The sequence below is a fragment of the Schistocerca serialis genome, chromosome 6 (assembly GCF_023864345.2).
Source record: "Schistocerca serialis cubense isolate TAMUIC-IGC-003099 chromosome 6, iqSchSeri2.2, whole genome shotgun sequence".
Classification (NCBI taxonomy): domain Eukaryota; kingdom Metazoa; phylum Arthropoda; class Insecta; order Orthoptera; family Acrididae; genus Schistocerca; species Schistocerca serialis.
In genome coordinates this window covers 316,433,371-316,447,755 of record NC_064643.1, presented here as the reverse complement: position 1 = coordinate 316,447,755, position 14,385 = coordinate 316,433,371, and the positions used below count along the sequence as shown (strand labels likewise).

The 14,385-nt window shown below is 39.9% G+C and overlaps 1 protein-coding gene across 5 annotated transcripts in view; it reads right to left on the bottom strand.

Annotated features, from left to right (window-relative positions):
- The window catches only part of LOC126485133 (poly(A) polymerase type 3-like), a 186,432-nt gene that overhangs the window by 71,715 nt on the left and 100,332 nt on the right, over positions 1–14,385 (bottom strand). For all 5 annotated transcript variants that reach the window (XM_050108777.1, XM_050108780.1, XM_050108779.1 and 2 more), the window contains one exon: positions 7,675–7,943. In XM_050108777.1, coding sequence (XP_049964734.1) covers positions 7,675–7,943 — 269 coding nt within the window. The remainder of the gene's footprint in view (positions 1–7,674; positions 7,944–14,385) is intronic.

The following is a 14,385-nucleotide window of genomic DNA, read 5'->3' as shown; positions in this document are numbered from 1 at the left end:
CTAGTAGCTCCACTTTGTGTGTGATATCCAAATAAAAAGAGAATGCAGAAGTAGTAGTTTTTGATACAATCCTTCACTGCTGACTGACATAAAGAGATTACTTCGCACACTATACAATGATTTAACAAATTACTGTGATACATTTTTCAGTGCCATGAAAATGTCTGTACGTTATTTGAGATCTGCCAATATGAACTGAAAAAAAGAACACTGATTTAAGAAAAGCGTTCTAATTGGAAAAAAAGATTTTCTTAAATTAAGGTCTAATAAGAAGCCAATTATTTGTCACTTGCACAGATTTCGACTATTTTAGTTGTAACTGTTATTGTATACACAGAAGAGATTTTTTCAGTTTTTATTTCAAAAGCGCTTCTTAATAAACTCAAATTCTATACCACAATAATTTGGACAAAAATTATGTGATCTGTCTCATTTGTTTACAAGTCTTATTTCTTAAAATAATTCTCTTGCATCTGATGTATCAGACCCATTAATGACATTCACTGCAGCACAAGACGTAGGGACGCTATTTCGAACAGGTAGAACATTCTGAGGAAAGCCTCCATATCCCAGCTAGTAATGTGCTTTGTCTATGGTGTAAAGTTCTTGTGACTGGAGTAGAAGAACAGGAACAGGTTAAAGCACATTGTTATAAGTAGTTTGAATGTTTCGTTAATGTAGAGGCGCATATTCCACAATCTTCTCTTCACTTATGACACTCATGATTCTAATTTTAGTGGTAATTTTCTTTTCTTTGGGAATACTTTGAAGTGAGTTCAACAGAGACAGTAAAAACATCTTGTCTTTGTCCTCTTCGGCTTGCCACACTCTTAACTCTCAACTGCATACTTGCATTAAGCATCTTAATTAAAAGGTCATCATCGTCATAATGAGGTCTCATGAGGTAAGGCAGTTTTTTCATCTCTGAGAGCAGCTTTGACTTGTTCTTGTTTCCTTATGCCAGCAACAACCTGGAAACACACCATCTGACTGAAATACATATATTCACTCTTCTTTAAGAATGCACCTGATCTTGGCTTTACAGATTCCCTGCAGTGCAGTTCATATGCAAAAGAACTCCTGAAATCTTCCTCCTCTTCTGTAACCAATAATGAATGCATTAGGTATTAAGGCACAGGAGAGTGATCTGTGATTGTAGTGAGAGAGAGAATAAGGCAGAGGAGAGTGATCTGTGATTGTAGTGAGAGTGAGAGAGTGAGAGAGTGAGAGAGAGAGAGAGAGAGAGAGAGAGATATTTTTGCTGAGTGTTTTGTTAAACATGATACCCTTGTGTTGCAAAATACTTATGTTCACTAAAATGAAGTAAAATAAAATAAGGTGTTTAGAAACACCCAGTTCTTTTATGTCTTCCAAACTTGCTTCCAAAACTTTCCAGATTTTGTTTCAACACACTTTTTTCAGTTCGCGGTTTGAATAGTACCGAAATAAAGTATCTCAAATTGCTGGTCTCTTCTGAAAATCACAGATAAAAGATTTGGCATCAATGCCATCCACAGCACACGTAAAATTTGAAGAAAACTATGAGGGGCAGTCAAATGAAAACCGAACGCCTGCCTTAACAGAACCACGGAATGGTTCCATTTAAAAGTAATCACCACATCATGTGTTATGATATTCATCCCACTGGGAAATGAGGTGATTAATTCCTGTTTCACAGAACACAGTCAGCTGACGACAGATCCACAACAGCACACACTCTTGCACTTTTTCATCCAACTAAAACCAACATCCACGCGTCTTTCTTCAGGTTAGCAAAGATGTAAAAATCAGACAGTGACAGATCTGGGCTGTATGGAGTGCTGCCGCAGGGTTTATTAACCAAGTCGTTGAAGCATAGACTCTGTCTGATTGACAGTGTGGGGTAGGCATTATCATGCAACAGGATGATACCGTCTGACAGCCCGAGTGCGAATGGTAAAGCCAACAAAGGAAACATCATACATATTTCCCCCTCCCCCCCCCCCCCCCAAAAAATCAAAGAAATCCAAAGCTGTTCACACAAGTTCCAGTAGGGTCACGACAACCTCCTTCGACTGCAGGGTCCCTCTGTGCATCAATTTCCTCAAGTGTGGAACCACAATCAATGCACTGCACTATTAAGACACTTTTGCAGAAAATGCAACACGCTGTTAAGTCAAAATGCCCAAAAATACTGTCGGACATTATCATACTGTTGCACGATAATGTCCGGCTTCGCAGTGGCAATCGAACAAAGGGTACACTTCAGAACTTTTGCTGGGAAACACTGAAACATCCTCCCTATAGCTAAGGTCTGTCACCACGTGATTTTCACATCTTTGGTTACATGAAGAAAGAGAGACATGGAAGTCACTTTCAGTCAGACGATGAAGTGCAAGAGTGGGTACGGGTGCAGATCTGACACCGGCCAATGACGTTCTACGACACAGGAATCAACCATTTTCTCTCCCAGTGGGATAAATGTTTTTAGGCGTGTGGTGATTACTTTTGAATGTAACCATTCCATGGTCTCATTGTGGTAGGTATTTGCTTTTCTTTTGACTGCCCCTTATATTTGTGAGGTGGCTCTAATGGTGTCCCGGTTGGAGTGACCCTAAGCTGCCGTGTGTTCAAGTGGCAACACTGCCAAGCTAGCAGCCCCGGCAGCAGAACCTCGAGGTGGCAGCTCTGTTGGCAGAGCTGCCACACTCAAGTTGATACCAGGTGTGGCGGCTGCACAGAGTTCCACACATTGTGCCTGGCATCTCTGGCAGCAGACTGGCTGCGGCACCCCACTGCAGTAGGGTCCTTAGTGGCCACGGAAACAGACGATTGATGTAGAAAGGCTACAGAGAAATAAACAGTGTTATCCAGCGTCAGTACTAATGTTCCTTCGTCATAAATGTAGACATAATCTCTGGTAGTATACGAGAGCACCGTGACTTTGTAGCATCTCGATGATACAATTTAGCCATTTACATACGAAGATACGTCACAGTCTAGACAGTCAACTCCCAACAATGATGACAGAGAAAGCTGTTGAAAATTTGAGTTTACTAAAACAACTGACATGTCAAAAAAACATGAAACTTGCAGCCAATAATATCACTGAGCTATGTTCTTATATGAAGAATAACAATTGCTTGGGCATCTGGTGTCCACTTGCCAAGAATGGTGTACTGGATCCTCACACCTAGTACTCAAACTAACCTGTTTTTAGCATAGCTTCCATTTTCTTATATCGTAGAATTTCCTTTCAGTTACTTACTTGTTTTCATCCAACGCCCCCCCCCCCTCTCTCTCTCTCTCTCTCTCTCTCTCTCTCTCTCTCTCTCTCGCTTACCACCCCCTACTCTCTTTCTCACATTTAAATTAATTTCTCCCTCTCTCTTCTTTTCACCCTTAACTGCTTTGTTTCTTTGAGTTTACACTTTCTTTTTCTCATATTATCCATCCATCTTTACTTCTCACTCAGCAGTTCCCATCACATCTGAACTAAAACTGGGAAACTGGTTTATTATCTTTGACCTCCTACTCTCTCTGAAGTCATTCTCCTTTGTTTTTGCCTCCCACCCTCATCCCCCACAGCTGCTGAGCTGTTCTCAACTTAGGGTCTCTGTAATCTGTTCCGCCCCACCTTCCATTTAATCTCTTTCTTCTTCTTCTTCTTCTTCTTCTTCAACTCACGGAGTAAGCCTACAGCCTGTACCCTCAACAGTGAAGTCATCTGCTCCTTGGTCATCCTACTTTTCTTTCTCCCACTGATTTATAATTGATTACTTTTTTCTTCTTCCTCCATTTAGTTGATATGTTGTTTCCATTTCGTCTATCCATGCTCTATTTTCTTATTTATATAGTATGTATTAAATTCTTCTATTAATCTCTTTCTGCTTCCAAAAGAGGAGTGTTAGGAATATTATTTTCTACTCTGAGCACTTGTACCTTCAGTTCTTGCAATTGTATTCCCAGAAGGTGTGTAATGGCTAATCTCCTCCACCGGTTCCCAGTTTTAACAGATGATTCTTGTTTACTGAACACTGCCAAATCGTCGAACACATCTGAGTGTAGCTAACTAACAGTTTCAAGAGGAATAATGAATTACACACAAAAATAAAAGAGATTTATTTATTTATTTATTCATTCATTCATTCCAATCCACGTTCTTGGTGACAAAAATGGATCATTACATATAAAATTAAATTAATGTGAATCTTTATGGTATTTTTCCCTATTCTGAATACTGAGTTAGGTTTACAGTGTCTATCATGCTATTTTTCCTTATTTCTGTTTGTTTCTACTACTACTGCTCTAAAATTTAGATTACAAAATGCTGAAGTTGTTATATTAACTTACACTGTAAAGAAATTACAAGTCCAAAGGACATCCAAAGCTGTGAACTTTTGGATTGAGAGAGACGGGACAGCGTGCCAATCTTAGCTGCTTAAATGGAAACTACTTTTTCAGTGCTGACAGACCCACAAATGGCAGAAAGAGACATTTAAACTTAAGCTTTCAGAACTCTACAACAAGTTCTCTTGGCATCTCATAAAGTATGGATAGGACTGGTATACAGGCACTAATAGAAGAAAAAGCAGTACTCTGCAATGAAGAGGGCAATTACAGAATATGACAAAAGAGTCACAAACAACAATCTTCTCCTTTGAGTATACCACAACCGTATGTTTACTGAATGAACGCGGCATTTTTTCCCCACTTGTTCTGTTGCTCACTTAAACTTTTCCTTTGTTTTACAATTAATATTCTTGAAGAAACTGAAATTTTTAGTCATTTCAAATTCAACCAAGTACAATTAACAAACAAAGTTAACTACCAAACAGAAGATAGCTCAGCAATTTTACTGGAATCATGCATACTGCTAATCACAAGCAAAATAGTAATTCTATTTGTAGTTTCCATACTAAAAGATAGGATTATCAATCCGTAGTTTCCATGCTAACTGATTGCTCTTTTGCTACTGTATCATCTGTATACTAACAAGGAACCCCTTGAGTGAAAGGTCACAAAAGGTAGTGATGTTTATGCATTCGATGCCCTACATATTGTCTACCATGCAACCACAATATTCGCTGCTAATGGCAACAGGGTACAGGACTGGAGGTACCCAATGGTTAGCACAGCATGAGGCTACGGAGTGTAGTTGAGCTGTTTAGTCAACAAGCAATTCACAACAGTGCTAGTGGTGTTGATGCAAAGCATAGCAATGGCAATGATAAACAAAGCAAACATTGCATTACAGCTATAACAACATTTCCTCAGAAAGGAATCCAAGGAATCTTGCAGAGTGAGAGAGAAGTGACTGCTGAAATGTTAGTGTTTCTGCAAGATGAGTCAGTGTAATGTGTGGTGTCATATACATTTGACTGTGCGGACAATGTATATGAGGAGTACAATGACGACGATACGCTCTTAACTAGAGAAAGTGATACTGAATCAGGTGTCCCGCCATGTAGAAAATACCATCTAGTAATCACACAAAGAAACACTCAGAAATATACTCAAACTAACTTTCTGTATAATGTTTGGTGTTGTCAAGTATCTGAAATGTATCGAAAATTGGAACGGAAGGATTTTTTCAATACAAGTATAATTTTGTCACTTTGACACAACTCTTTCAAAACTGCGCCAAAAATGAATACGGCTGACAACTATGTCAATGGTGATACTGATTCTCAGAAGCAACAGCAACTTGTTTCTGAACTGTTTGTCTGTAGAGTACCAGTTGCCAATATTTTAATAAAAAAGAGAGAGAGAGAGAGAGAGAGAGAGAGAGAGACAATAATTGCACTATGTGGGATTTTATTACTGGTAATGGATCAGCAACCATACTGTTGAACTGAGTGTAACCTCTTTCTTTAACAGAAACATTCACAGAGACTAAATGTACAGTGCAGAAAATTCAAAATGGTATGTTGTACCATGACTAGTCATTCCTTTCCTTGTTCCACTTGCAAATGGCGTGAGGGATTCCCATTTGAATTGAAGGAGAATTTCCTTAATATTTGCTTGTTAATCAAACCTACCAGTAACACATTTAGCAGCAAGCCTCTGAATTGCTTCATTTCCTTCTTTTAATCATATGTAGTGGGAATCCCAAACACTTGAGCAGTACTCAAGAATGGGTTACACTAGAAGAGGTACTGTTTATTACCTAATGCACTAAGGGTATAATTAAACAATGGAAAACACAGGATGGAATGTAACAATATTATGAGGGGGAAAGCTGCTACTCACCATACAGCGGAGATGCTGAGTCGCAGGTAGGCACAACAAAAAGACTCTCACAGTTAAAGCTTTCGGCCATTGGCCTTCATCAAGAATAGACACACATAAGCTCACACACAAAAACACAACTCACACACATGACTGCAGTCCCAGGCAACTGTGGTGAGGTGTGTGTGTGTGTGTGTGTGTGTGTGTGTGTGTGTGCGCGTCTTTTTGTTGCGCCTATCTGCAACTCAGCATCTCCACTATATTGTGAGTAGCAACTTCCCTTCTCATAACAAGGATATAATTAACATAAGTAATGGTCAACAAAAAGATCAAAACTTTCAAATGTCAGGAAATTCAGATGCAGAATCTTCACCTAGCATAACAAAAATGATCTGATGAAATGCAACTACTCATTCCTGAAAGTAATAATATGGAAATTCTATTTAATACACACAAAAAAATCAAACTTACTTTCAGTAGTAAAAGATCATGTTTCTTGTAGCTACTGTAAAAAAAGGGCCCAATTCTCAAGAAGGTATTTGAAAGTGGAACTAGAAAAACACATGAAAAATTGTGCTCTGACATTAACAAAAGGAGTGCAAATGACTGCAGAAGAAATTATAAACATGAAAATATATTGACAAACAGAACTAACAATAAAAACACAAACAAAAAGCTAGGTAATGTACAGTGTTGCATGCATTTTTGTTGTGTGCAAATAAATAATACTATGAGGAATTAATGTGTTTTCCACACACGTTTTTGTTTTTCACCAGACACTGTCCAGGAAAATGGATAAGACAAAACCTGAAACTGCACTCACATTAGAATGTATGAAGACTAAAAGGAATGATTGGAGGTAGATATTTACTATACTCTAATTATTTGAACAAATTTTGTGTGTATGCAAATACTGACCACTTCAATCAAGTCCTAATACAATTAAATAAATTTTAAGTATTTAAGGCCAAAAGAATGAAGAATAGCCCATGACTTTCAGAGTTGTTACTTCAGCAATAATGTGAATCATCCCTTAAAATTCAGAGACTTTGTTAATCAACTAATTACTTGTAACTTCCATTAAATTACTTCTCTGTTTTACAGAACACACTAACATAAGTAGCACACTCAAAAAGTTTACCTATCAACCACAACGGACACTTAATATTGACATTATTTACTAACTCCTGAACATAAGCAACAAGTGTCTTCTCCTTTTTTAGGAGAACGGATGTACAGTGAATTACTGTTATCATCATCATCATCATCATCATTTTGTATTTTTGTTTTTAAGGGAATTCTTCCTAGTTCGAATTGAGGTAATCTCTATATGTACATGGAAAAAGATATGCCTAGCATTGCACAGACATACATACAAATGATAAAAATTCACACAAAGCCAATGTTTAAATACAATGAAAATGCTAAAGCTGTTTGGAAGACTTATAGCATTGGTGAACTTACCGGAGTTAGTGAATGACTGAATGTCGTATGTGAGATCAACATTTAAATTCTCAGTTTTGGCAAAAACAAGTCCAATGAACCACATGGAACAGAATACACCGGGTTCAGCATCAAGAGGAGGGAAGCACTCTGGGTTCACGTGTGCTAATGTTATATGCTGATTGCGTTCCAAATTGCCTATAAGGTGCCTCACTTTAGATTCAACTAGTCCACACCACTCTAACTGATCCTCCGCTGAAGCTGAACTTGCCAGAAGAACTATGAAATGCCTATGAATTAAGTAAAAGTCAGATTAAATTTATGTCAACTACACTCGGAAGACAACACAGTCTAAATTCACACACACACACACACACACACACACACACACACACACACACACACACACAGAGAGAGAGAGAGAGAGAGAGAGAGAGAGAGAGAGCAAACTTTATTAAAATGTGTTAAGAGTATTTTGTGAAATGTACTCTGCAAGCCACATAGTTATCTCATAGACTGTATTTTTTTGTCATAAGTAGCTTCTGCATCTGATGTCCGACAAGATCGCTTATATATTAGGTAGTGGATATGTACAGATAAAGGTAAGATGATAGTATATAAAACATTTATTGTTTATTCTATTCCATATTTCTACACACACAAATTTAAATTACAAAACTAAATTTAGAAGCTATACATGCAGGGTGTTTCCTTAAGAGCATGCAAAAGTGTAAGAGCACATAGAGAATGCTCCACTGACAATTTGATGTAGGGAACCTGGGGTCAGAGACACCAACTTAAGGAGATATGGAAGTAAACTTGTCTATCGCTTTGTCTAGCATTACTGTTTTCCAGCATATTTAAACCAATATGTGTAAAAGTTGATACGTACTGTGATGTTTACTCTTCAATTGCTGCAAGAAAACAAGGAGGACAAGCCCGATTACTAGGAAGTCACAGTGCAGGTTTTGTTTACTTTAGTTGTCCATATAATGGCTCTGTTGCATCGTATTTACATTGGCCCATGATAGAATGTGCTATGAATCAATGACAGATCCATTCATTACTCAGTGATAGTCAGAGATGTACAGTACAACAGGACGGAGCGGTACCGGTATAGTTTCGCAGAACTCACTGAACATGTAGAAGAAATCAACACAAGAAAGCAGATTACCAGGGCTGGCTGACCATGAGAATAAAAACGAGAAGCCAGCCACTCTGCAACACATTAAAACCTCCACCATAAAAGCACTAGGGTGGAGGACACAGAGGGACAAAGGACATGAGCTAGAACTTAGATCAAATGATAAAACCCACCCTCACAAATAAAACATAAAACTAAAGCTGCTGTTGAGACATTGTTGCCCAACACTGAAGGTAGGGTGCTGGGAAAGTTAAAAGTCCACCAAAGAGCGGCTAAAAGTGGGCAGTCCAGCAAGAAATGGATGACCGTCATTTGTGAGCCACAGTGACACTGAGGTGGCCCCCCCGTGACGGAGGAGGTAACCACGCGTTAGCCACATATGGCCAAGGTGGAGCCAGCAGAAGACAACTGATTTCCTGCAAGAGGACCGCATGGAAGAGTTCCATACATTCATAGTTTCCTTAATGACACACAGTTTGTTGTGCTTACTGTTATACCATTCCATCCCCCAAAGCCGAAAAACCCTGTGGCATAAGACCTACACTTCTCGGGCTGAGAAGTGGGGACTGTCCCCAATGATTGGAGGGGTGTTGCTCCTGAAGTATGTGGTGCAGGAGCAACAGACAGGGAAGTGTTCCCCACCATCAAGGGGGCAGGTAAAGGCTGACGGCTCTGAGAGCCAACTGTATGCGGCGGAACGGAAGATGGTAGAGCCGTTGTCGTAGTGGCGGCATAGGTTGACGTCATATGCCCAGGATGTAGGCTCTCATATTTTCTCTTAGCCTCAGTGTAGGTCAGTTAGTCTATGGTCTTGTATTGCATTATTTTTCTTTCTTTCTGGAGAATCCTGCAGTCTGGCGAGCAAGGCGAATGTTGTTCTCCGCAGTTGACACAGATGGGAGGCAGGACACAGGGAGTATTGGGATGTAAAGTACATCCACAATCCCGAAAGTTGACGCTGGAAGTACAGCAGAAAGACATACAGCCAAACTTCCAGCACTTAAAGCACTGCATCCGGGGAGGGATATACGGCTTTACGTCACAGCGGTAGAATATCATCTTGACTTTCTCGGGTAATGAGTCACCCTCGGGTAATGGGTCACCCACGAAGGCGAAGATGAAGGCACCGGTGGCAACCTGATTATTCCTCAGAACACAGCAGACACGCTGGACGAAATGGACACCTCGCCGCTCTAAATTGGCGTGCAGCTCATCATCTGACTGCAAAGCAAAGTCCCTGCGATATATGATACCCTGGACCATATTTCAGCTCTTATGAGGTGTGATGGAAACAGAAACATCCCCCAGCTTGTCACAGGCGAGTAGTGCCCGTGACTGGGCAGAGGATGCTGTTTTGATCAAGACTGACCCTGACCCCATTTTGGACAAGCCATCCACCTCCAAAAACTTGTGCTCTAAATGCTCCACAAAAAACTTAGGTTTCACTGACACGAAAGAGTCCCCATCAACTCTTGTACATGTGAGGTACCAGGTTCTGCTCCTCTCATGGTGTGGCCGGGGGAGGGGAGGAAGGGGGGGGGCATTTGGAGTCTTATTTCTTATTAGCATTGACGTTAGTGCTTGATCGCTTAGAGACTGCTGGTGTTGGACCACTAGCAAGAGATGATGTACTATGCTTCATGGCATGTCATCCGCCCTGATGCCACCCACTGTGACCAGGGGGCCTCGCCATGGGTGCCACCCAGCCGCAGCAAAGGCCACCTGGTAGGATGGCCATTGCCGGGAGTCCTGATGCCCTAGGGTGACAGGCATCTACTCCTTGGGGAGTTAACGGTGCAGGCATCAGCTTAGTGATCCCTGTGTGGTCAGGGGGTTACAACCAACAGCGAACATAGCGGCCCCACCACAATGGACTGGTTACCATGCTGGATATCAGGCGCAAATGAGCTAAGAAGTCAATTATCGTCGACAACGCAGAAAGCAATAATGCACAGAGGATAGTTGGAGAATGAGCGAAGTGCAGATCCACATTGACAAAGAATGTGAGAGGTCTCAGCGCATGATGGACTCTATGCACCATGTAAGGTACCCTTCCCCAATTGGCTCACTCTTCGGGAAAATTTTGAAAAATGGAGGTCAAACCCTACAGGGGAACATCACATAAAGGCTGAAACGTGTGAGGCTCCTTTTAATAGTCTCTTACAACAGGCAGGAATACCTTGAGCCTATTCTAACCCTCGGATCCGCAGTGGGAGACATACACCTTGTGTAAGTGGAAGTATGTTACAATGCTCTCACTGCTGAAAGAAAGGCTGTACAGGGAACGATTTCCTAACAGGCATCATCCATCACGATGATTTATTATTTCTCTTGATCAATGAATGAGGGACATTGGTTCATTGTAAAGAAAAAATGGGAGACCTGGCAACGTAAGAACCACTTCACACATCCAACTGTGAAAAGCAGGTGCTGGAACGTGTTGCAGCAGAGAAGTCATATTGCATGTGAAATGGGCGCTGCACACACTAGCATATGGCAAGTACTCCATGAACAACAATTACACCCATATCATCCACAATGGGTCCATGCAATGCTTGTGGCTGACTTTGCACCAAGGGTTGCATTGAGTCAGTGGTTGCTCCAACAAAGGAATGATTGACCAGATCTCATCCAAATCATGCTGTTTACTGACAAGGCAGCACTTGATCATGATGGTATTTCCAACAGTAGGAATAGCCATGTGTGGGATGAGGAAAACCCTCACACTGTAATAGAGTCACACCATCAACTATGCTTTGCTGTGAATATCTGAGCTGGAACTGTAGGCGACAATATCATTGGGCCATATCATCTACCTGGCTGTCTGAATAGCCACCTGTACTTGAGATTCGTGCAACAAGTTCTTCCTGAGCTGTTGGAGAACATACCCTTGGCTGTTCGTGAGAGGATATGGATACACCATGTCAGTGCACCACCTCACTTCATTGTGGATGTCCACAACCATCTCAATGGTGTATTTCCTGGTCACTGGATTGGAAGTGGAGGTCATATTCCATGGATATGAAGAAGGAATTAGTTGCCAGAATTGTAGCTGCCTGTGATGTGATGTGATTTGAAAAACACCCTTGGTATTTGTCTGGGTGCATCAGAATCTTGTTCGCTGACGTCATGCTTGCACTGAGAGTGATGACTGTCAGTTTCTGCACATTTTGTGAGATACAGTACAAATGGTAGATTCATTGTGTCAGCGATGGTATTTGCAGTTAACTGTAACTAATGTAAATAAAAAAGAAAACAGTAATGTGATTTTATTCCAATTATCTCCTTAAGCTGGCTTCTCCAACTCCAGGTTCCCTACCTCAAATTGTTCAGTGGTGCATCCTCTACGTCCCATTACATTTTTGCACACTCTTACTAAAACACCCTGTATAAAATCTAAATTTTTATTCTCTTTGCAACAGCAGAGGGAGATAATCAGAATGAGCATATGTATTCAATTACAGAAGTTGTTAAGTAATACACTTTATACATTTAAATTTTCTTCAATGGAGCAAAAGTACTGATGCTGTAAATATAATATACTTGACCATAAAGTTAAAATCGGGGCACTATTAAGATCCATAGTTTGCTTACAACGGATCACTAACTGATTTGCTTCATGAACACTTCAACTTTTTGCAGACACAAAATGTGTAGTGAACTGATGTTTGGAATTATCTTTGAAGTTCAGTCATTTAGGATGATTAGGTCAGTGTGTTAAGAAACACATTTATACAAGTTATAGGGCTATTACATTTCATATACAATAAACAGATTCCTGATAACCATACAACATGGGAAGATAAGACGCAACTTCTTTCCACAAATCCTATACTAATCATGAACATGAATACTATCATTACATTAAGTCATAAAAGAGAACCAGAAGTTACAGAAAGATATTCATGATATTAACAAAAACTAATCGCATATGAAAACAAAATCCCAGAATACACTAAGCTATAACTGACTAAAAAATGCTCGATTGCCTATGAAAAAACAGAATGTGTGCCAAAAATGCACAAACTTAATTGAGAAAACTGCAGCAGAAATCAAACGTGTGTGTGAAACGATGCAAGAAACAGTCAGAATCTATAACTTGAAATAATGAACAAGCACGTAAGCAATGGCAAAATACAAACATAAGCAGTACATAAAAAGATATTTTATCATGCACATTGACTGAAATAACATACACACCATTTCATATTTATAGATAATCAGTCACACAATGTGTAGTAACATGAAACAAAATTTTAAAAATATAGGAACAGGTTTGTCAACAGAGTACTACTCACCATGTGAAAGAACAACAGTGCAGCAGATAATACACATAAAAAAGGGGTCAATTGCTCTTACTCAATTACTGAACTTGCCTTCTTATAACAACATGCCCCCCCCCCCCCCCCCCAGATTCATGTCATCACTTGTCCATTATTCACTTCATATGTTACGTGATTGATAGTCTGTTTACATATATATAAAACTCCCAGCATCCTTGTCTGGAATTTTATGTTTCTATATTTAAGCTAGATGAAAATATTCACGGAATTTAACAGTATGAAGCTTACTATTATCAAGGTACTTGTCCTAAAAGATTACCTAAAACAAGTATTTCTTTCGCATCTGTCTAACAATCAAGAACTGGCCACTATTAATTCCTTGTTATCTCAAAAGGAAAATAATATTTGGGCATTGTTCTTCAACACACAAATAATCCGCTTTGCCTACATAATGTGCTAACATTCCTTAAGAAGGTTGCGAATTACGGAATGCCCATGTAAGTGGTTCATGAGGAAGCAGCAACACATACAATTAGAATAAAGTCACTACGAGAAAATGGAAATTTCCTCTACTTTCTTCACTCTTAAGGGTGAGCCTAACAAAATCTTTACAATCACACTTGGGGCCTCAATATGAACTTAGGAATACCCTGCTGCATCAAATATTGTTGCATCATGTTTCACTTTGCAGGAAATGCTCTTCCAGCTCATTAATCACACGTGTTCTGTTGAGGCAACCTGTCCTTTTAGGAATCTTCAAAATAAATAGTAAGAAATATAAACTGAATGAGCAGGTGAAAAAATGTTGGCACACTCGCATACAAGATGTCAATTAAACCTCTGAGAGACTGCTGCCACTAAAGCCCTAGATGTGTGTGCAGTTTCACAACTCATTACATTCAAATGCCAAATTGTAATTATCACAATCCTTGATTTCAGTCAAAGCTATTGAGTAAGAATATCAGCGTATGCATTCATAACTATGACATATTTGTACAGCCAAAAATCAAACAATGGAAAATCCAGGATGGAACGTAACAATATTATGAAAAGGAAAGTTTCTTCTCTCCATATAGAGGAGATGCTGAGTCACAGAGAGGCACAACAAAAAGACTGTCACGGATAAAGCTTTCAGCCATTAAGGCCTTCGTCACCATCACCACCACCACCACCACCACCACCACCACCCACACACACACACACACACACACACACACACACACACACACACACACAGCTGCAGTCTCAGGCAACTGAAACCAACTGCCTGAGACTGCAGTCGCGCGTGGGTGTGGGTGTGGGTGT